At 42.0% G+C, this 24,209-nt stretch overlaps 2 protein-coding genes and 2 long non-coding RNA genes across 5 annotated transcripts in view; 3 read left to right on the top strand and 1 right to left on the bottom strand.

Annotated features, from left to right (window-relative positions):
* LOC128454175 (collectin-12) overlaps positions 1-1,533 on the top strand; it is a 36,510-nt gene extending 34,977 nt beyond the window's left edge. The window contains exon 23 of the mRNA XM_053437458.1: positions 76-1,533. Within this exon, the coding sequence (XP_053293433.1) occupies positions 76-304 (229 nt within the window). The 3' untranslated portion in view covers positions 305-1,533. The remainder of the gene's footprint in view (positions 1-75) is intronic.
* A 6,977-nt stretch (positions 1,534-8,510) lies between these two features.
* On the top strand, positions 8,511-11,474 carry LOC128454173 (transmembrane protein 236-like). The gene is made up of 4 exons (XM_053437454.1): positions 8,511-8,764; positions 9,573-9,645; positions 10,394-10,517; positions 10,834-11,474. The coding sequence occupies exons 1-4, from the start codon at positions 8,511-8,513 to the stop codon at positions 11,472-11,474; spliced, it is 1,092 nt and encodes a 363-aa protein (XP_053293429.1).
* Positions 11,475-13,360: 1,886 nt separating this feature from the next.
* LOC128454176 (uncharacterized) lies at positions 13,361-16,104 on the top strand. Its single transcript, XR_008341603.1, has 4 exons — positions 13,361-13,494; positions 13,903-14,085; positions 14,705-15,699; positions 15,930-16,104. It is a non-coding gene; the product is annotated as an uncharacterized LOC128454176 (long non-coding RNA).
* Positions 16,105-17,699: 1,595 nt separating this feature from the next.
* On the bottom strand, positions 17,700-20,445 carry LOC128454177 (uncharacterized). Of its 2 annotated transcripts, XR_008341605.1 has the most exons (5): positions 20,312-20,445; positions 19,721-19,903; positions 18,823-19,101; positions 18,107-18,254; positions 17,700-17,876 (listed from the first exon to the last, which is right to left on the bottom strand). It is a non-coding gene; the product is annotated as an uncharacterized LOC128454177 (long non-coding RNA). The 2 variants fall into 2 exon arrangements; XR_008341604.1 differs by lacking the exons at positions 17,700-17,876; positions 18,107-18,254 and having other exon boundaries at positions 18,280-19,101.
* Positions 20,446-24,209: the final 3,764 nt, after the last annotated feature.

Genomic DNA, 24,209 nt, shown 5'->3' with positions numbered 1-24,209 from the left:
AACTTTTCATTAAATATTTAACGATTCCACTTTGCTGCAGTGTTAAAATTCATGTTTCTTCGCTCTTACCCGTAGTGATCATCATATGTACATGGGCCAGCCGCCAGTCTACACTGCTGCTCCAGGCAGCATGGCCCCAGCAGACATTCACTACCACAACCCAGCAGCCGGCCACGGTCTCCCTCCAGGCACGGTTCCCACAGGCATGACGCACACGCAAAACTACAGCCACCCCTCCGGCCCGAGCATAGCACCTTCCACAGACGCCGCACAGGCCCCCTACTCGGAGAAAGCCTTGCTATAGGGCCCCCTTTGATCACTGTTCTCCTTACAGGCAAACCCATACATGCACCAGGCCTGATCAAATGGTGGTCAGATTATTTCTTTTACCATATTTTATTAATTGTTTTTAATCGTAAAACACCAGAAGGATGGAAAATACAAACAAGAGTAAGCTAACCTTGACATTTGCCATTCTGTGTTATTTTATCTGGCAGATAAAAAGTCTGCTTTGATTTGAAGAATTCGCCCCAAGTCACACTTGGTCTGAAAATGGGCACTCGCTCGTCTCCTTCGTGTCTTCACCTGATTTATTTGACCATGGAGGAGACACGCAGTAGCTTCAGTTGCACTTATTTAATTTCTGGATTTCACTCAAACCTCTTGTTCTCAAATCTAGATCTAATGGCAAAAAAGGCATTGTGCATTTAAACGTACAAGACCTGGCACTAACCATTCCCTGTTAGTGACAGGCCTATTAAAAATTGTTATTGGTCCGTATTTTTTCATAATTTCTTTTGAAGTTTCCTGGTAAGAACCACTTAACTAGCAAAGATTAATTAGGACTAAGTTGAATCTATTGTCAGTTCTTGATCAATTCTAGTGGAAATAAAATGTAAACCAGTTTATTCCTCAAACCGTACACAGGTTTTGGGATTGTATAGACTAGGCCTCACATGTTCAGCTAGTTTACTGTGATTAAAAAATAGTTGGGTCACCCTAGCAATTATTTTAATAATTTAACAAGTGATCCAGTTTCTGTAGTGTTTAATCTTTGATACCAAATTCCACAAAACTTTCGAGGAAATTCCAGACCTGTTGAATGAAGCCTAACCAAAATGTTTTGCGATAACAAGTGTAACTGTAACTACTTCAATCCAACGACACAATCCATATGCAAGTACAGATATAAATGAATGCACAAAGGCATTCCTTCATGCACACTGGACCTGCACAACCCGATACACACACTACAGGAAGGTGTACAGCAGTTGCATACACAGCGATACACTTGCAGCACTTGGCTCACACATCATCAGTCGTACTTGATGATTTACCGTCACACACCACAGACTTCTCACTGACTCAAATCTACTGTGGTGCTGATCTTATCACTAAAAAAGGAGAGTTGATTTCCATTAACTTGCTTTCTATTTAAATATCAAAAGTGACGTTTGGCAATGCTAAAAAAAAAAACGTCTGGCTACTACATTCTGTATATGTTGTCAATTTTTAGAAGTACTGAAAACTGAAGCCACTTTGTTTTTTCGAGGGAAACGAAAAGAGTAATTCAAGCATGCACATGACTCTTGTATATACTGTACTGAACCAGTAGTGAAGCCACATGATGACCTCATGGGTGGGATGTCTGTTAAAACAGCTCTTGGTGGTTTTAAAGGGAAACTCTGCAGTCGTATGTCACAGATGAATGAAAAGGTCTAAAAGCCAAAGAGGAAAAAACCGTGGAAAACAAACCCCACATGCTAGAAAAATACAAGATCATTGTCTTGTGTTCTTTCAGTGACTCCTCACTTTATGCTGCAGAGTTTTTCTTTTTCTAAAACGATCAGTCCTGCATCCTTGTTGCTGGATGTAGGAGTCACTGTGTCTCCGTTCAGGAGCTGTACTAACGGACTCACACCACAGACTTGGCTACTAAGGGGGGGGGAACTCTCTAAACCGCTCCAGTGTATATGAAGCATCTCTTTAGTCAGTGTTGAAAAATGATTACTATGGAGTTTTCTTTTTTGTAGTGCATTTTAATTATGTTTTGATTATTGTTAAGCTATTTTAAATGGAGAACCAGTACAGGATGTATGTATTCAGAGAAAGGTGGAGTAAGTGATATTCTGCCAAACTTAGTTGTATATTTAAATGGCTCACACGAGAACAGGGACACTTCTCTCTGTGTTTGATACATGCTTGTCGTACTGTAGGGTCGAATGGTAATGTGAGAATTGATCAAAAACACTCCCCTCCACGTTCATCTCAGACCTGTCATATCTTAGAACTGTTCAACACTAAAACAGACCCTATCTAAAGCTGAACAGAAACTAGAGGAGCGCACAAACCTCCGCTAAGGCCCAGCTGTCCCTGTAAATTCAATCCAGCTGCAGCGACGCACTCATCGATATCACTTCCTTTTAAATATGCTTGATTTAACTTGTGTCAAAGAAAAGACGAATCTTGCAATGGACTCTTGTTCAGATCCATGTCAAAACAAATTAGCAGATACAAGAATATAACTATAACTTCCAGAATGTAGTTTGTACAAATTGTTCAAAGTACTCTTTACCAAAACCTCCATAAGCTATTGGTGACAGTGCCACACTGAGGGAAAGATCAAAAGTACAAAGTCTCCTTCTCATAAATTTATATACGACTCATTTATGTGGATGTTAAGTGTCAAGTCATTGGAAAAGTTGATTTTTACAAAACGAGTGGAATACAAAAGGCTGAGACTGGAAAATTATTTATGTTGTATAATATCGAATGATGCTAAATTAAGCCGTTTTTAAATCTGTTAAACCAGATGAAGTCATGTGTTGAGCCGACTTTTGAGTTCCTATGTTTCAAATGTGCTGCTTCTCGTCGTCCCTGTGCCGCCTTAAGAATCTGAAACAACCCGCAGCTCGAGTGCTTGGTACCAGGGACTTGCAAACGAGGACATTTTATTCTGCAGACTTTTTTTTTTTTTTTTTTTTTTTTTTAATAGCATTAACTTATTTGATTCAAAGATAAAGAATCCCTTCCAGTGCTGCCTTCAACGCTCTGGTGAACTAGTATTAAATCTGTTGGATCTAAGAGGGTTCGACAATATCGAAGTAGCTGCTGTTCTGGGACCACGGTAGCAGGAGCCAGTTTGTCCCAACACACTATCCCAATGTAACATGTTGCACCGCAGGGTCTGCACCCCCCCCACCCCACCCCCCCGATTAATGTACAGTAATGAGATGCTGCCTGTTCTTAAGTTTGAAACTGACATTATTGTAAAGGTTCTGTCTAAACTTGTATCCTGCTGTTTGTATCTATTCTTTTAACCATACTTATTAAATTGGTATTCACAATAAAACCAGGCCAAATGTACATGAAATCTATTGCCTTGTTTTCTTTATTCTAGAGATACTTTTACAGAAAGTGAAATGCATTGTTTATTTGGTGATTCTCAACATTGCATTCTCAGGACATTATGAAAATCCTGAAAATGTGTATTCTTTAAATCCACCTCTTATTATAAGCTGTGGGGTCCGACCTGAAATTTACATCCTTCATTATTTCACATGAAATCCAATATTTAAATATTTTAGTATAATGTCCCATATCATACTAATTATATACGGTACATACCTCTTGATAAATAATGTAATGTTTTAGCATAATGTACAAGAAATCATTACACTTTAAAATGTCTGAGGGGTATTACTAATATTAAACTGAGTGCTAACTCGACTTCGCACTACGTAACCCATCACTCATGGCACACATATGCAGACCAAACAAGCAACGTATTCCAAGTGTTTTCTTCTCTGGCCAATGTCTCGTTGAGAGCTCAGCTCACTGGCAAGGTTGGCGCCCTAGGTGAGATTTCAAATTGGCGCCCCCCAACATACACATGCAAACTGTCATAAATCCCCAAGAACTTTTGGACTGTAAACAGGCAGACAAATTTGTAAGCTATAAAAAACAATAAAAATATATAATAAAAAATATCAAACGAGTCCTGCACTGATAGCATATGTCATATCGACAATAATAAACAATGATGTCCACAATTGGGTAGATTCTTACTTCTATATTCTTCCTTCTCTACTTTGCGGTGCTATCTGAATTGTGCACCTGATAATTTAATCTTTTTTTGATTCATCTTTGACTCTAACCGCAGTCTATCACCGCAGCGTGTACGTCAGGGACACACCTGAGGCGGAAGCACAAATTCTGTGTGAGCCGCCGCCTGACTGTTCACACAGGGAGCCATCCTGGAGGATGTTTTAGATGCTGGCTTGCCCTTGAAGGATATTAAAGATTTTCTTTTATGGAAAACTTTAGTTAATCACAAGCTGCACAAACCAAGCTAGAGCAGCAGAGGAACCCAGCAGCCAGCAGGGGGCAGCCTCAGGACATCACAGCAGACTGTGATTCTTGTAAGGCGTCCGAAGACAAAGTTCTCCAACAATAGGTTTTTAAAGTGTGTTAAATCATCCAGTATCTAAAAGCCAAAAATATAAAAGTAACTTTTAAGTAAGGCTGTCAAATATATGTAGTAAAGTAGGAAATATTTTCTCTGAAGTGTTTATCAAAAGCAGCATAAAATGACACACACACACACTATGTCCATATTCTTGTTGTGCTTAGTTCCTCGAGGCAACCATCAGGCGTTGTGGCCTCGTCGGTAAAGTGTTTGGTCTTCAACCCATAGGACCCGGGTTTGAATCCCAGCCCTTCGAATATTTAAGCTGATAAAATACTGGGGCCTTAATATTGGCAGTATTTGTCCTATTAATTGCAAAATATCTTATACTATTTAAATTTATTAAATATGTAAACAGGAAGCAGCATGTGCGCAGAAGCCTACTGCGCAGCATGTGCGCAATGGGCTACTGCGCAGGATGTGCGCAATGGGCTTCTGCGCAGGATCTGCGCGCACAGTTTTCTTTTTTTATTATTATTTTTTTATATTTAATTTTATTTAATTTTATTCATATTTTATTTTTTTATATTTAATTTTTCATCATTATCATCATTATATCTCCGCGCTGGTTCAGGGGTAAATGATGCTGGTTTTCACAGGTGACTGACCTACGCAAGCCTGTAGCCGCCATCGCGGTGCTTCCTGGTTCTTCCCGGTGCGAACAGCCCAAGTATTTCACATGGGCGAGGAAAGGAGGCAGACCGCTTTTCGCAGCGCTTCTACCTCCGGTATGTCCCCTGGGTTAGAGGACGTTAATGTATTGTTTTACATTGCATGTGTCACGTTATGATAAATCAGTCTCCTATGTCGCCTGTACCAGGAGCCGCCCCTGTCACTGCAGGGGTGGACTGGGACAAAAATTCAGCCCTGGCATTGTCTGTCCAGACCAGCCCACTACATTATCAGCGGACACCACATAGAAGTCCACAAATCTCGCGGCGTCTTCTCTCATGCATACTACTGTTACCACCTAGCTCAAAGATGGCAACAAGAAGGGAGGCCACACACAAACCTCTCATGCCAAAAGTAAATGTATTTAACTCCAAATCAAGATAGCTCTAACTACGTAGTGGGATGTGTCAAATATGTTACGCGTCAGTGGTGTTAACAGTGTTTGGATGTGTGAAAATAAGGTGTGATGTATGTTGTAAGGTGCAGAAGCAAAGAAAAACAAAGGCTGAGGGCCCCTGCCCCTGGAAGCAGCCTTTAGATCTGCAGCTGAAGCCCAGCCCAAAAGGGCAGGCCCAGGGTGAGTGCCAGCTCTACCTGTGTCTGGAAAACAACTCCTCAGGTTCTCACATGTCAAGTGGTCAACCTGAGAAGGACATGGATACATTATAATGTCTCTAATCATCACAAATTAAGTATGATTTCATAAAACATAAAACATGATAAACTCACCAGACTAGAGGAGACTCAACAGACAAACTTTGGTACAGTGAAGGCAGAGAGTGGAGGCAGACAGAGAGCAAGTCCTCGAACATGGACAGAGGGGGAACAACTCCTCAGGCGCTCACATGTCAAGTGGTCAACCGGAGAAGGACATGGATACATTATAATGTCTGAAAAATAAAGAAAATGTTTTCCTCTGTCCTGAACCTAGAGTTGAGAACTTTTTGGATGTGTGTTTCTTTTAAAACCTTTTGAAAATTATTATAATTATGAAGTATGAATTTATACATTCAAAAATACATGATAAACTTACAATTCTAACAGTGGTCCCAAATGTCCACATATAAAACAGAGGGAGAACGACTCCTCAAATATATCACAACAACCTGTAATAATTGATCATTTAGTGTACATGATCACACCATTAAGGATCAACTCATAACTCTCATCTCTATTTACAGCTCAGAAAGTTTACTGATGCTATGGCAACAGTAAACGACGTTAGTAGCTCTTAGCTAGCTTAGCTAAATCATCTGAACAATAATAACCCATAATATCACAATTCGGCATATTAAAACCAAATCAAAAACGTTTTCTACTCTGTTTTGGACATGTCTCAAAAATGTAGCCTAGCCAGCGCCAGGCCAACGTTCCTTACCATGTCTGCCTCCACTCGCTCATCATGGTCGAGTCCTCCTCGCTCGTGTCCCGGCGCACCTGCTGCTGCTGGGCTGGTGAACCCGGCACCAAACAGGTCCGTCAGTTTGGCACATTTAGCAGCCTCCACCTCCAGAGACTTAGGCTTTTTTTCCCGATGCTTCTCAGCGATTTTACTCTTATTATCCATTTTAAGTTTCTGTCTCAGCAGCAGCCCGTCCCGCGACTCCCCCCCCCCAAAATGGAATGAGGTCCCGCCCCACCCTGGTTTGTGTTGTGATTGACAGCACTGTCAGGGCTCTCTGAGCCTGTCAGCCCATGACTGATTGACAATGACAAACAATAGACCAATAATATGTGTCGATACTGGCAACACACTGCTAGCCCTCTGTAGCCAATTGGCCGGCCCAATTGGATGGAATTTAGAGAGGAAGAAGAGAAAAACAAAAACATAGCGGACCAGACCGGCCCGCATTGGGTCAACGGCCCACCGGGACGATGCCCGGTATGCCAGATGGCCAGTCCACCCCTGTGTCACTGGTTATCTTGGCTCGCTGTCTGGTCGGTAACCAGCCGTCCGGACCGCTCCGTGAAGAAGGAGGAGGAGATGTTTCTTTACTTGGAATGCGGCCACTTTATTTCTCGGATATACAGCAGGAGCAACACTCGCATCACCTCTAGGTGCTCCGTCACTTCTCGTTACACACACACTTTAAACGTCTTTTCCCACAATACCCAGGTGCACTACGTCACACACTACAAACTTTCCTTAAAGGGGCAGGCCATACCTGCAACACAACAGCTCTCGGTCTCATATACAGATGGCAAGAGAAAGCAGAGAGGGATTTTTACACACTGTCTGATGAAGATTCCGACAGTAAAGTCCAAGGGGTAGTGATGGATAAGGTTTTCTTTAACAAGTTAAGTCTTTCATTCTCACTTTCCACCTTAAAACTATGAAATGAACTGAACTATGAACTAGTTCAGAATTTAAATGGGGAACTATGAATGTGAACTATTTGAATGTTTACTTGTATGAACTGAACTATTTCATGAGAGTAGTGAACTTGCACAACACTGCCTGAGTGAAGGTTGTGGTTTTAAACTGAACAGGGAATGACACTTGATAAAAGGCAAACATTTAACAAATCTGAGGTGGATCAATCGTGTGTTTCATCCTCGCTGTATACAAACCTCTTATATTGCTGTTGAGGAAATTTATAGTGCGATAATTATTGATATTGTCCTGTTGCCCACATCAACAACTCATTATTCTTTTTGTCACATAACTAGCATGAGCACAGCACGTATTTCGAACCTAGTGCGTAATTTATGATGTGGTAAATAATTAAAACTGTCCTGTACAGCCCATCTAATAATCAATAATCCAACTGTCCCGCTGAATCAACCCTGATGTTACGCCCTTGTTTAGAACCAGTTCATATCATGGACTGAGACACAGTGTTGGTCTTTAAACCAAATGCTCAGGAGGTTTAAAAAGTGTCCTTTGCTTTGCCACTAGATGGAGCTCAGTGTACATGAGTGAACAAGTCCAGATAGAAGACATTTTTAAAGAGCAAAAGCAGTTTTGATTTGCAGTTCCTGAATATTTTCAAAATTATTAAGATTGTGAACTTTGATGCAAGCGTAACACCAGCTCGGGACATTTAATATAAACATAATTATTTTATTTTAATATAGTTTTACTGATTGAAAAATCACGCTGTTGAAATGGACCATGTGTCCCAACCAGCATCAGACTCAATGTAATTGTCTCCCTCGTTATTATGGGATGGGAGTGCTCTTCTTTGTGAGCCCATAAAAAAGTGAGCATGACCACCTCATTACCTCAGCAATAAAAGAATACAGCCCCCGGTGCAGTGTAAGCAATGTCAGTGTGCAGAGTCCAACGGCTCCACTGGCTCCTCTTGTGGGAGATGATTGTCAAAGTCTTCAGCGCCCAGTCCAGACCAGCAGCTGGTGTTCAGGGACCATGACCTCGGGGAAGACGGTCAAGCTGGTCCTCTATGAGGTGCTGCAGTTTGCCGCCCTCGTCGTACCGATCTTTGTGATAATGGAGAGGTTCGCCGGCCTGGTACGTGACGTGAAAGGTCGAGATCTGACGGCCTACTGGCTCGTGGTGGCGGTCTCTCTGGCCTATGTGACCTCTGTGACCCTGCTGGTGTGGGTTCCTCTCAAATTTGTGATTCTGAAGCGGCAAGGTTCCATCGCAGAGATCCAACAGTGGTGAGTACATGAGATGTGTTGGATAAGGTATTTACATGTAGGTAAAGGGCTAATTTGAGACAACATAGACCGGTCAAGAGAGACCAACCATTTCAGGGAAATATTGGATGGGAGATTTGGGCTGAAGAAGTCAAAAATATTCTTGATATCTAGTGGGGAAAAAGTGAAAAGTACTCTATGTACCTAAGTATTGTAATAAAGTTAATGTATTGCATCCCACCACTGACTGTATGGAAGTAGGAATAATGTAAAAACAATTGGCTACATTTAAAAAAAATCCCTCTAAGTTCAAAAATATCATCAGAAAAATGTAAATATAAGTAGACGTGCTCACGATGTAAAATGGCCCTCGGAGGTAACACCTTTTAATAAAATATTATATTTTGTACAATAATGGGATGTCTTGTAGGTGCAGTGTAATATTATTAATAGTGATAATATAGTTTTTAAGAGAGGAAATAACTTTATTTTTTATCTTAAAAAGGAAACATTGAATTGATAATTAATAAAATGCAGCCCTGCTCAGCTCAGCTCAGTGGTTTTACTGCTACAGGTCTGTCTGATCAGGGGTTTATTGTGACTAATGTGAGAAAACACCATGTAGATAACTTGTAACTATACAGATGACAGATAGATGACATGAGTAAAAATGGAATGTATCAAGAAGCATAAAACATACTCCGATTTGTCAAATTACACCTGAATAACTGTGATTTACCGTCTGTCCACCTTTAAACAACAATTCTTCACCATAGTCAGATGATAGTCATTCACACGTCGCCTAAAATGACCTCTGTTGACTTTTCAGGAGACCAACGACACTGATGTATCTCATCCTGTGCACATTCCCGTGCTTTGCTGTTTTAATCGCCAGCTCCAAGGTAACGTCATCGTGACCGATCCTCCTGTCACTGAGGAGCACCTGTGGACGTTTTGCTCCGCCGTGCTCGGACGGATCCCTTGAAGCGGCATATTTGTCGTAAATAGTCCATTTGTGGCGCAACTCGTTTTTATGGTCCCCGCGTGTAAGAGAATGTGTTTAGAGCAGGAAAGTGACTCAGTGAGTGATGGTCGACTTGGCCCAGTGCACCACAGAGGAGAGGAGAGGCAGCGCCTGTCTTACTCCTTCGTCCCTTGAGATTTAGTTATTGGCTGAGCCTCAGAGGATTTGCTCTGTATGTACTGAGGAGGACTTTGGCATCATCATCATCATTAAACGAAAAAAGCCAATGGGAATGTGTGGCCTGTCACAAGACTGAGCTCAGTCTGGGGTATTCAGTAACCTATAGTAAACAGGCCAGGTTTTACATTAACTTAAATTCCCCCCTAAATCGTAAAAAGACACACAAGTTAAAATGTGTTCTTTTTATGCTCAGACAAGCAAAGACACAAACAAGAGCATCCGACCTCAAAGACCTTCAGCAGCGTCTTAATATCTGTAATTATGGGATAGTAAAATTGGACAGGTTCATTAAATCCCGAATACAGGAGCTCGAGCCAAAAGTTGCAATAAAAAATTTCATTTTCGTTTCTTCCTGCTTCATCCCTCATGATTTCTAAGTGGCAGGTCAGTTCTTGGTTAGACTCTTGAATACATATTTATTTTTCTCTGTTATCGTCACACTGTAGGTGCAGGTGGACAGCGGACACAGACTGGACCATTTCGCAGAGTTGCCCGTTTCCTTGGTGCTTTTCTCCCTCATCTGTGTGGATATCACAGAGAGGCTTCGGCCCTGCAGGCTCCTCGGTCAATGTAAGACTTGATGTTGTTGGCATTATTAAGAAGTTTCATGTTGCACGTTTTGTGCAACAATATTTCAAAGAGAGGACATTTTCACAGAAGGCCTTTTGGCACACCTCCTAATGTGCAACTCTAATGATTATCAATCTGCTACAGATGAAACCAAGTTGATTATTTAACCATTTTAACCATGTTCAACCCAGAGCTAATGTTGTGAGCTTTGCCAGGAACTGTTATGTTTTCAGACTTTTTTCTAGTTACTGTCATCGTATCATAGACAGTGTGTAGTATAACATCTGGAGTTGTGTGCGCTCTTTGCAATTTGCAGCCGACAGCCTGGATCCTGACTTTGACATCCACGGCCCCGTCCTCACCCACCTGGAGCAGGTGCCCACCGTCTCGAGCCAGCTGCGCCCTGATGAAGGCCAGAACGGTTTGACCCCAGGCCCTCCAGGGGCCAAAAACGGCAGCACGTCGGGCAGATGGCGGCACTTTGCCGGCTCACCCACCCACTCAACTCCAAGCTCACGAGCGCCCGGCACTGCCTACCTGTACTCCTCATCCTCACGCCACAGGTCCTACTCCGGTAACCTCGGCTTCCTGTGGAGGAGGGATGGGAGGTCGGAGGTGTTTGTGGATAGTTTCCTGTTCTGGTTGGACACTGTGGAGATGATGCGAGTAGCAGGAGAGCCCTCGATCTTCTACTCAGCCTGGGTCTTCCCTGTCTATATTATAAGCTTCCTGTCCACTCTCCGCATGGTCATCACTCCTAACAACCCTTTATTGTCCTCTGCTGGAGTGGCTCTGCAGGACTTTCCTTTCTTCATCGTCCGGGTCGCCCTGATTGTTGTGTTTGGTTATGTGACGCCTGTGTTGTACCCGCTGAAGAATGCGCTGGTGAGCTTGACGTTTATCTACTTTACATTCTTGACCAGGCTGAGGATATTCAAGAGGCAGAGCATGTTTTGAGGAGGAGTGGCGCATTCTGTCGTCGATGACAGATTTGCTTTGATTGCGGGTGCTTGAAAAGTTGGTATATTTATGTGTTGGAAGCAGCACTGAGGGAATCATGGTGGTGGATGATGTGGAGCAGCCTGTGTTGAATGGTAATGTCTGTTAATGAACTGAGAGGCCACGCATCCAAATATCCCAAATGTAAAGATGATTCTGTAGTGTGTAGGCTACAGTGTACAATTGGAATCCAAATGTATATATTTAAACTAAATTGTATGTTTTCCAGCTACGTGTTTAATAGTTTTTTTTTTTATTTGTATCACATTTGTTAACATACCACAAAAAAGGGAGAAAAAAGCCAATGTAAACAAAACATTACTGAATAAAAAAAGTCTTATTTTAATTATGGTGTAAATTTGTATTCAATTTAATTAATTACAGCTCCACAAATCAATATGTTTACATCAGCAACAGCTCTTAATGGAACAAATATTATAAACTGCTTCTCCAAATCTCTGGGAATTAACTGGAATAAATAAATATTACTCTATTTAATGATTCGAGGGGTATATCTGCTGACTGCTAAAACAGCCCTGTAGGATTATTATCATTTTCATCCTTTCTCTCATTCATTGACACGTGATGAGCTGCGTCTTCTTATCTGGGCAGAAATATCCCTTCATAAGCTTTTGCTGTGACCTTTCCCTCTAAGAGGTCGAGTGGCCATTAATGCTGGTTTTTCCATTACGTTCACATTCGTAAGCCCCAACCGGAGAGAGGAGGACTCACACCAGACCTCTGACAGTTTTATGGTAATGACGCCAACCTGATGAATCACACCGGCTCCTCTTCTCGTCTGCGTTACAGAACAAAGTGTCTGTTTTTCCTCTCGTGATTTCCGATACAGTTCCTTCGGCCTGTGTTTGCCTTCCATCACAGATCCAGGAGAAAAAACGATTCTCTCTGTCGTGCATCCTTGCAAAATTAGCATCTCACCCTCGTCTTCAGCCTGTGGCGCAGGCAACGTGTTGGTTTATGAGTTTTTCGTGGCCGTGTAACTCACTGGGTTGTAACCTTGGCATATATGTGTGTGTGTGAGTGTATCAACAGTGACACCACAGACAGATACTGGTGTGTAGTGTAATTGGCAGACCTCCACCATGCAGGACAAGTCTGACAGAATTAAACCCTATGGAGCACTTGGTCTTTGTCTGTCTGATGGATGAGCCGGGGCTGCAGGACAAACTGTTTAAGGGAATTGCCAAACCGACGACTCCCGACTCTCCAGGAAAAAAACAACCCAGTCTCATCAGAAAATGTTCAATGGTAACGTTGGTCCACTTGGACCGACGTTGCCATCTCACAATCTGGCCTCTCAGATTGTGAGATGGTAACATTTAGTCCTCCCATTGTTTTGCATTGGCGTGTTCTCACGTCACGTGACTCTCAAGCTCCCGTCTGCGGAGAGGAAAACATGGCGGAGATTCCTTGTTTTTTCAGATAAAAATATAATTTTGTAACTTAGTTTGGGCATAAAAATACATTCTGACACCATTTCTAGCGAGAAATGTGGTCTTTGCTTCCACAGTCTTCAGCCAGTTCGTGCTTATGATAAATATTTTAATAGTTATCACGCATGTTTTTATCGTTGCTATGATGGTTGCCATGGCACCACGGGCGCAGCTTGGTGTTTAAATCACAGTCCCTGCGTGGTGTCCTTCAGTGATCGTGAATGTTATTCATGTTATATAATAGTAATATTTGAGGCTAGATTACATCTCTAATGAGAAGGATCATGCGAGTCTGTTTATACCGAGGCCGGCCCGAGTGCGCGACCGGCCCGAGTGGCGCGAGCCGAGCGGCCCGAGCGGCGCGAGCCGAGCGGCCCGAGTGCGCGAGCGGACCGAGTGCGCGAGCGGACATGACGTGTGGCTGTCGTAAAAACCCTATTTGTAAACAACCAGCCCTTTAACTCGGGGCTGCGTCATAAACACGGCGCGCTTGGAAGACCACGATGTCATCTTCCTTCTGTCAGGTAAGTAGTTTATTGTTTTTAAAGATCGTTACGATCTAGGTTTACAGTCCGAGTGCGGAGAGAGTCCGTCAATCCACACTATGGACGCTGTTCATCAGCTAATACGCCATTGTTAGCCACATGCTTCAGCCCACGGTAGCCTGTGCTACCTGGGAGGTGAATACATGGTTGTTGAAAGCAGTTCAAGACGCTTAGCTCATCATTGAGGGACGCTACAATATAAATATAAACATGAATTTGATTTATGAATGCTTTAGATTAATAAGGAGTGTATTTGTCTACCATTACTCCACAATATCAGGTCAATTTGGTTTAATGTATAGTATGCACTATGACAATAATGTTTCCATGTTATGGAGTTGCGATTCATTTTATAAAACAATTGCTATGTTCTGTTTTTTAATCAAGGAGGATCCAAGTGAAGCTACAGGAGTTTCATTAACGTCAACAACTTGGACCAAACAGTTTGTTTTGCTTGATGAAGAGCAGGAAGGGCAGCCTGGAGAGAAAGAGAAGCCGGGTTGAGCCCACTACCATCATCCACGTACCACGAGGAAGATGAGGGAGAGAAATGATCCTACCATTAAAGAGGTACTTTTAAGTTACATACCAGAAAAAACATTTTATATAATTTGCCAAATATACATTTTTATTAAATCCCCAAAGTACACTTGCTGAAATACAAGTTAATATCACACTGAAAGAATTTTGATCAATCATGCTTCCCTGCTGTGATTGTTTAACTAGGAAAACAACTTTTTCCACAGGAAGGCAAGTAAATTTAAGGAATACATGTGCAAAGTTTTCCTCTGTTATGTATAATGATGACCCCCATCAAACATAATGTTAGCAATATTTACACCTTTTAATTTATACTGTTTATTTCTGTCTACATGTGTGAATTTGCCTTCATTAGTTTCAGAAAAGAGCGATGATGTATCGGTCAGTGGGCGGCAGCACGAGACTCCGCAAACTAGTCTGTAAGCAAAGCAGACGAAGGCATCGAGGTTGCGGCCTGCCATCATTGTTATTTTGCTTAAGGGACTGAATATGTTTCATGTAGAAATATTAGCATTTCCCTTATATCTACCAAAACTGCTTGTTTCACAGACTGCAGTTTTGTTTTGATCCGATGTGGTGTGCAAATACAACCGTATCTGCAATGGGTTGTGGGGCATTAACATTTGTAACTCTAATTTTGTTTTGACAGACTGTGAAAAGAACGTTGAGAACATCACCACTCTACAGGAAGACACAGTCCAGTAATGGGTGTCAGAAGTTCAGTAGTGAACGACAGGTACTGTGGAAAAATATGTGTCATTGTTGTACAATGTCCTTTGACTCTGTTTAAACAAGGTTAACACAAAAAGGTTTGATTGTAAACTGATATCGGTATGAATTCATGTTATTCTCCTCGTCAAAAGAAACAAACAATCCAAATTACCTGCAGAAAGCCCTTGATGGACGCTTCAGCTGCATCGTCAGACTGGTGAGACAGCAAGATGCCAACTTTAATGCCAATTTATTTGTGTAACATTCTGTGACCAAATGTATAGATAACTTTTTGTAGATTGTAAAAATAGATAACCCATTTATTACAAAAAAACTACACTAGAATTATCGCACTGCGTTGTATGACTCCGCTAACCAGAGCAGTGTCCGTCTACATATTTCTACATATTTTCTCTCATATAAATGACACTGTATCTCTTGACAACTGAAACCATAAGATGAGGTCAGTGTGGCCTTGACCTTTTTACTTTAAGACAAATACAAAGTTAGACAATCCGAAAACATGCAGTTATGCCTCCGGCGACTCGCTATTGCAGAGGCATTAAAACCGTAGTGTAGTAGATTGGATTTTATTGGTGTTACATTGGACATCTTGTATGGGTACACCAAAAAATATATTTGGTTTCACATTCTAGATGGCAATAAGCAGAGTCATCAACTCAGGAAAAATATTTCTGTAGAAAAGAAAGCCTTGTATGTGTGTATGTATACATACACACAAACGCACAATTGAGACGTTTTTGTCTTTTATCATATATTCTCAGGCAGTACTGATGCATTTACTGAGACGGGACGTGAGGGCCTACTCTGCGTGCTCAGAGTTCAAGCCCAGCAGGCTGCAGCGGGCCTGACATATTCTGGAACAGCAGCACAGTCTTTGGATGACTCCTTTGAAGATGAAAACATGGCGAGGTACTTCTCCACTGATGAAGAACTGTGAGGGCTGTGATTAGCTACACTCTCTTGCTACAATGCTACTCATGCTACTCCCTGGCAGCCTTAGGAAGGCATTAGCTTGCTGTGTGGTAGCTGTTAGCTTCAGCATTTTTAGTTTTTAGTGGCCTGTCTGACGTTTATGTTAAAAAAAAATCAGAGGGAACCATCTTCATAATTTAACACTATGGTTTGTTTGTGTCCTTCAGTTCTTCTCAAGAGAAGCAGTACAGGTGTGCCTCAGCTCCACGGTCCCTCCTGCAGCCTCCGCTCCTGATGCTAACCTCATGTCTCCATCACACCAAGCAGCAGACCTGGATTGACAGACCTTTCTCCAGAGCTGCCCCCTCCTCTGAAACCCCCCTCTCCAAAACACTATTTGTGTAGTTTTTAAAGTATTTTTTGCATGAGAATTGTTGATCATAACATTTCCAGCAGATGCCTTAATATAATGTTTGTGCACAATAAATGACATTGATCATAACATAATGGTATTTCCTTGCACTTCTACACCATGATATTGTCAGATAAGATGCTGATTACATTAAAGCAGTGAATGCTCTGCTTTAAGCAACATAAACAAACAATGATCCAATGAATCTGAAGTAGAATGGGCACATTACATTCTGTAGAGAATGCCTCAGTTATGGAAGTCAGAAAATAACTTTCTTTATCTGAGGTTCCAGTCATTTATAGTCACAGCAAAGCACACAGGTCTGGTTGTCTAAGTGGCGCCCATATCATATTGTTTAAGATGTGTAACATCAAGTTTGTGTTTCAGTGCAAAATTAGTCATTAGTCAAGAGTTCACCTTCTTCTTTACACTAAAATTAGGTGACCCAGATGTTTCACAATGCAATCTGATAAGGTCTTATGAGAAACATTCTTAACATTAAAGAAATCAACACAGAGGATAGCAATATCTGTTTGACTTTAATCCGTAGCTGATAATCAGCGGCCTGACTTATTCAAACACATTAATACTACAATGAATAAGGCAGGGGTTTTCCATCAGAAATCATTTCTGGGACATTAATTTAAAAGATCTCCAGTATAAGCAAATGTGTTCTAAAATTGGTTTATATCCAAGTGTGAGGCTGTCCTGGCACATGGAAATAAGATATATATATATTGTTTGTATTAGCTTTCCCTCAGTTTAGTACTTGCACTTCTTGAAAAGCTCTATATAAATAAGATGTATTAATGTTTATACATTGCCCTCTAGTATATGTTTTCCTAAAAGTCACTGTAGATACAGAAATAACAGTATGGTTCAGGTGACAGTAAGTGGAAGCTGAAGGTAATTTCCATGTGCTCAAGAGAAACATAACGTGACGATATAGTTGATTTCTGATAGAAGGCCCTGCCTCATTCATTGTAGTATTAATGTGTTTGAATAAGTCAGGCTGCCGATTACCAGCTACTGATTAAAGTCAAACAGATATTGCTATCCTCTGTGTTGATTTCTTTAATGTTAAGAATGTTTCTCATAAGACCTTATCAGATTGCATTGTGAAACATCTGGGTCACCTAATTTTAGTGTAAAGAAGAAGGTGAACTCTTGACTAATGACTAATTTTGCACTGAAACACAAACTTGATGTTACACATCTTAAACAATATGATATGGGCGCCACTTAGACAACCAGACCTGTGTGCTTTGCTGTGACTATAAATGACTGGAACCTCAGATAAAGAAAGTTATTTTCTGACTTCCATAACTGAGGCATTCTCTACAGAATGTAATGTGCCCATTCTACTTCAGATTCATTGGATCATTGTTTGTTTATGTTGCTTAAAGCAGAGCATTCACTGCTTTAATGCAATCAGCATCTTATCTGACAATATCATGGTGTAGAAGTGCAAGGAAATACCATTATGTTATGATCAATGTCATTTATTGTGCACAAACATTATATTAAGGCATCTGCTGGAAATGTTATGATCAACAATTCTCATGCAAAAAATACTTTAAAAACTACACAAATAGTGTTTTGGAGAGGGGGGTTTCAGAGGGAGGGGGCAGCTCTGGAGAAAGGTCTGTCAATCCAGGTCTGCTGCTTGGTGTGATGGAGACATGAGGTTAGCATCAGGAGCGGAGGCTGCAGGAGGGACCGTGGAGCTGAGGCACACCTGTACTGCTTCTCTTGAGAAGAACTGAAGGACACAAACAAACCATAGTGTTAAATTATGAGGATGGTTCCCTCTGATTTTTTTTTAACATAAACGTCAGACAGGCCACTAAAAACTAAAAATGCTGAAGCTAACAGCTACCACACAGCAAGCTAATGCCTTCCTAAGGCTGCCAGGGAGTAGCATGAGTAGCATTGTAGCAAGAGAGTGTAGCTAATCACAGCCCTCACAGTTCTTCATCAGTGGAGAAGTACCTCGCCATGTTTTCATCTTCAGAGGAGTCATCCAAAGACTGTGCTGCTGTTCCAGAATATGTCAGGCCCGCTGCAGCCTGCTGGGCTTGAACTCTGAGCACGCAGAGTAGGCCCTCACGTCCCCTCTCAGTAAATGCATCAGTACTGCCTGAGAATATATGATAAAAGACAAAAACGTCTCAATTGTGCGTTTGTGTGTATGTATACATACACACATACAAGGCTTTCTTTTCTACAGAAATATTTTTCCTGAGTTGATGACTCTGCTTATTGCCATCTAGAATGTGAAACCAAATATATTTTTTGGTGTACCCATACAAGATGTCCAATGTAACACCAATAAAATCCAATCTACTACACTACGGTTTTAATGCCTCTGCAATAGCGAGTCGCCGGAGGCATAACTGCATGTTTTCGGATTGTCTAACTTTGTATTTGTCTTAAAGTAAAAAGGTCAAGGCCACACTGACCTCATCTTATGGTTTCAGTTGTCAAGATATACAGTGTCATTTATATGAGAGAAAATATGTAGAAATATGTAGACGGACACTGCTCTGGTTAGCGGAGTCATACAACGCAGTGCGATAATTCTAGTGTAGTTTTTTTGTAATAAATGGGTTATCTATTTTTACAATCTACAAAAAGTTATCTATACATTTGGTCACAGAATGTTACACAAATAAATTGGCATTAAAGTTGGCATCTTGCTGTCTCACCAGTCTGACGATGCAGCTGAAGCGTCCATCAAGGGCTTTCTGCAGGTAATTTGGATTGTTTGTTTCTTTTGACGAGGAGAATAACATGAATTCATACCGATATCAGTTTACAATCAAACCTTTTTGTGTTAACCTTGTTTAAACAGAGTCAAAGGACATTGTACAACAATGACACATATTTTTCCACAGTACCTGTCGTTCACTACTGAACTTCTGACACCCATTACTGGACTGTGTCTTCCTGTAGAGTGGTGATGTTCTCAACGTTCTTTTCACAGTCTGTCAAAACAAAATTAGAGTTACAAATGTTAATGCCCCACAACCCATTGCAGATACGGTTGTATTTGCACACCACATCGGATCAAAACAAAACTGCAGTCTGTGAAACAAGCAGTTTTGGTAGATATAAGGGAAATGCTAATATTTCTACATGAAACATATTCAGTCCCTTAAGCAAAATAACAATGATGGCAGGCCGCAACCTCGATGCCTTCGTCTGCTTTGCTTACAGACTAGTTTGCGGAGTCTCGTGCTGCCGCCCACTGACCGATACATCATCGCTCTTTTCTGAAACTAATGAAGGCAAATTCACACATGTAGACAGAAATAAACAGTATAAATTAAAAGGTGTAAATATTGCTAACATTATGTTTGATGGGGGTCATCATTATACATAACAGAGGAAAACTTTGCACATGTATTCCTTAAATTTACTTGCCTTCCTGTGGAAAAAGTTGTTTTCCTAGTTAAACAATCACAGCAGGGAAGCATGATTGATCAAAATTCTTTCAGTGTGATATTAACTTGTATTTCAGCAAGTGTACTTTGGGGATTTAATAAAAATGTATATTTGGCAAATTATATAAAATGTTTTTTCTGGTATGTAACTTAAAAGTACCTCTTTAATGGTAGGATCATTTCTCTCCCTCATCTTCCTCGTGGTACGTGGATGATGGTAGTGGGCTCAACCCGGCTTCTCTTTCTCTCCAGGCTGCCCTTCCTGCTCTTCATCAAGCAAAACAAACTGTTTGGTCCAAGTTGTTGACGTTAATGAAACTCCTGTAGCTTCACTTGGATCCTCCTTGATTAAAAAACAGAACATAGCAATTGTTTTATAAAATGAATCGCAACTCCATAACATGGAAACATTATTGTCATAGTGCATACTATACATTAAACCAAATTGACCTGATATTGTGGAGTAATGGTAGATAAATACACTCCTTATTAATCTAAAGCATTCATAAATCAAATTCATGTTTATATTTATATTGTAGCGTCCCTCAATGATGAGCTAAGCGTCTTGAACTGCTTTCAACAACCATGTATTCACCTCCCAGGTAGCACAGGCTACCGTGGGCTGAAGCATGTGGCTAACAATGGCGTATTAGCTGATGAACAGCGTCCATAGTGTGGATTGACGGACTCTCTCCGCACTCGGACTGTAAACCTAGATCGTAACGATCTTTAAAAACAATAAACTACTTACCTGACAGAAGGAAGATGACATCGTGGTCTTCCAAGCGCGCCGTGTTTATGACGCAGCCCCGAGTTAAAGGGCTGGTTGTTTACAAATAGGGTTTTTACGACAGCCACACGTCATGTCCGCTCGCGCACTCGGTCCGCTCGCGCACTCGGGCCGCTCGGCTCGCGGACTCGGGCCGGTCGCGCACTCGGGCCGGCCTCGGTATGAGCAGACTCGCATGATCCTTCTCATTAGAGATGTTATCTAGCCTCAAATATTACTATTATATAACATGAATAACATTCACGATCACTGAAGGACACCACGCAGGGACTGTGATTTAAACACCAAGCTGCGCCCGTGGTGCCATGGCAACCATCATAGCAACGATAAAAACATGCGTGATAACTATTAAAATATTTATCATAAGCACGAACTGGCTGAAGACTGTGGAAGCAAAGACCACATTTCTCGCTAGAAATGGTGTCAGAATGTATTTTTATGCCCAAACTAAGTTACAAAATTATATTTTTATCTGAAAAAACAAGGAATCTCCGCCATGTTTTCCTCTCCGCAGACGGGAGCTTGAGAGTCACGTGACGTGAGAACACGCCAATGCAAAACATTGGGAGGACTAAATGTTACCATCTCACAATCTGAGAGGCCAGATTGTGAGATGGCAACGTCGGTCCAAGTGGACCAACGTTGCCATTGAACATTTTCTGATGAGACTGGGTTGGAAAAAAAATGGGTGAATTAGAAAAATAGCAGCAAAACGTCCTGCTGCATCCGAGGTGATGAATTCAGTGATCGTCTGAAAGAAAATGATATCCTTCTTAATGTGGTAATGCATTCAGGACGGGGAGAGAGGAGGATTTGTTAAAGACGTTAAGGATAAACACATCGAGCGACAGGGCACCAGACAATAGCTGTAATTCACAGCGAGGAGCCAGAGCTGTTTTCATGGACCAGTATGTGAACTAAAATGAACTCTCCTTAATTTCCCCACAGCCCCCGATCAGTCTCCCCCTTAATGATTCACACTATAATCTGCACCAAAGCATTAGCGCAGCCCGGGTTATTGTGTCCATTTTACAGCACGTCATGTTCACTGTCTGCAGAGCACTTTTTTTTATTCTCGTGACACCGAGTGAACGACCTGAATGATCAAGTGAAGAAGCAACAGCCTCTATTCAATCCTCCTTATCTGACTCTGTGAGGTCCATGTTCAGCTATAAAAAGTGGCACAGGCCTTTTTTTTATGTAGTCAAATAAACCTGTCACACTCACACAAGCTTTGCATTAATTTATCCACTTTTATCCTCTTGTTCAGCTTATACACTGCGGAAATATTCATGTCATCAAGTCATTTTGGCCAAAATATAATCCCTAAGGTCTAATAAAACATATGAAAACTCACATACCTCCGCCAAACCTCAAAAGCCCCCCCGTATGAAACCACATTTAAATTCACAAGATCTTTAAATTGGATCTGCACCAAATTGCAAACTGAAGTCCACTAATCATACCAGATTATTTTTCAAGATACATGAATTCTCTAAATACTACATGTTTCTGTGGATGTTGTAACCCAAGTCATTTTTGCATAATCCTGCTACCGAACAGACAAAGAAATAAACTAACGTGGACGAAAGCATAATCACGTTCTCCACCAAAACACTGTCAACTTTGTAATTAGTCTTCAACACAAAAATATGTGTTGTTAATCATTCCATCGGCAATTTGCATTTCTGCATCTCTCTCTCTCTTCATTGTTGTGTCGTGCTCATTAGGGTGTTTTAAGGTTTAGTTTGACCTTCAGTTCTCCCCCATTGTCTGTGTGGCTTTACTCTCCATCTTCCTCCCACTGTCCAAAGACATGCAGACTGGAGGGAGGTTAATTAGAGACTCTAGAGAAACAGTAGGTGTGACGACCGTCAATGACCTTCAAAAGTTTAACACTATAGATAATGGATATGTTTCGTTTTCAGTAATGTGCTTTTATTTTTCATAATTTTTTGTCATTGATTCATCTACAGATAAAAGATACTAACGATGTGTTGACTGAGGGATAACAAATAATGAGAATAAAGATGGTAAAGTTTTGTGCTGACACTCACGGTCCCCAGAGGATGACTCATACTGGTCAAGTCAAAGTTTTCAGTCATCCAGTGAAGTATCTCATAACATTTTGTACGTTCATTCATGGTCCTCAGAGGACGATCGCCTGAATTTCTTTAATGTTTTCAGTGGAACCCACGATTCATGTTTCCCAGATGGTGAATCCTTGGTGATCCCATAACTTTTTTACCAACTGTAGTGCGACCAGAAGATCAAAATGTTGACGTTAAAGACGTCCACTTGATGCTCAGCTGTACTTAGACCCTAACCCTAACCCTTTTATCAAATGTACATTAACATAAAAGACTAAAGCTTCAAAGCATTGACCCTCATGGAGCTGCTGTAGCATGACTGTACATCTTAATCTTTACCTGAAAAGATGAAAATCACTCCTCTCTAGTAACTTTTACAAACTGGTTGATAAATGTGGGATACAGGTTCACATACTCTCACTGCCCTGGCAGATTTTCTTAGACTTTGTCAAGTGTCCTTTAAAAGATCTTTTTGTTGCAGTTTAAACAAAAGCCGGCTGCCTCCTCAGCCCAAAGCGAGGGAGAGCGCGACAGCAGAGAGGAGAAAGGACACAAAAGGAAGCAACAGTGGAGGGAAGGAGCAAACACAGTGGAGAGAGACGAGGAGAATGAGAGAGAATGAGAGAAACAGAGGATACAGATAGAGAGATGACAGGGGTGAGGGTGGTGGTGGGGGGTTATGTTGCTGTTAAGGAGGGGTGGAGGCTTTGTAAATCTGAGAAGCTGGAGGCGCATTTGAATTCAGGCTGTGTGTCTCCTGCGCTATAGCCGAATGTTACCTGCTCTAGCATGGCAACAGAGAGAGAGAGAGAGAGAGAGAGAGAGAGAGAGAGAGAGAGAGAGAGAGAGAGAGAGAGAGAGAGAGAGAGAGAGAGAGAGAGGGAGAGAGAGAGGGAGAGTGGTGAGCTTCAGCTGCAGCCTGCACACACACTTACACACACTCACACACACACACACACACACATACATGCACAGTCACAACAGGGGTGCAAAGAGTGACTCAGGTAAGCAGGAACGCCCCTGATGAGAGAGGACCCCTGAGAGAGGGAAGCAGCGTGGTGGAGAGAGAGGCAGAAATACTGGAGGAGGAGCCACAGAGCTGGGGTTTTTGATCAAGAGGAAGAGGAGGAATCGCAGAGGACCCCCAGGATGGGCTTAGGAGGGAGGAGGAGACGGGGATACAGGGAAGACAGCCGTGGAGTGATGCAGGGGCTCTGATTGGATAAATCTGACAGACCGCCGAGCACTGAGACACACACACACACACACACACACACACACACACGCACAGGGAAAATGACATTTAGTTTTTGTTGCAAGACTCTTCGTGGGGGCTCAAGCTGGGGAAGCTGAAGGGGAGGTTTTTCCAACAGGGTGAGCCGGCACAGAGAGGGGGTGAGCTGCAGTCGGGTAAATGAACACAAGGTGGCCACCTGTCCTTCTGGGATGAGGTGAGCACACTTACAACTTCCCACATACCTCACACACCTCGCCACGTCAGGCTGAGTCTCTGCATGGGACAGCCACTGGAAGTCTGGACTCAAGAACCCCCCCTCCACCCCCCCAGGTGATCCTGCCCTGCGACAACCTGTGGACGCAGCAGGAAATTGGATTCTTTGCCATTGAACTCCCTGAAGAGCTGGAGACCAGGTTGGTCACCTGTGCCATGAGGACCCTGTGTGTGAGCCTGCCCTGAAACGACCCCCCCCCCCACCCGATCCCCGGAGGCTCGACTGGCCTGTCCCCTCCTCACCCCCCAACTGGATGTC

The sequence above is a fragment of the Pleuronectes platessa genome, chromosome 13 (genome assembly GCF_947347685.1).
Source record: "Pleuronectes platessa chromosome 13, fPlePla1.1, whole genome shotgun sequence".
Classification (NCBI taxonomy): domain Eukaryota; kingdom Metazoa; phylum Chordata; class Actinopteri; order Pleuronectiformes; family Pleuronectidae; genus Pleuronectes; species Pleuronectes platessa.
The sequence above is the reverse complement of the archived record's forward strand: the minus strand, read 5'-3'. Positions and strand labels throughout refer to the sequence as shown.

What these genes read in the sequence shown, in the direction of transcription:
- LOC128454173 (XM_053437454.1), top strand. Translation starts at nt 8,511, where the DNA reads ATGACCTCGGGGAAGACGGTCAAGCTGGTCCTCTATGAGGTGCTGCAG. An exon ending in ATCGCAGAGATCCAACAGTG is followed by an intron (nt 8,765 to 9,572) that starts GTGAGTACATGA and finishes TTGACTTTTCAG; the next exon opens with GAGACCAACGACACTGATGT. An exon ending in CTGCAGGCTCCTCGGTCAAT is followed by an intron (nt 10,518 to 10,833) that starts GTAAGACTTGAT and finishes TGCAATTTGCAG; the next exon opens with CCGACAGCCTGGATCCTGAC.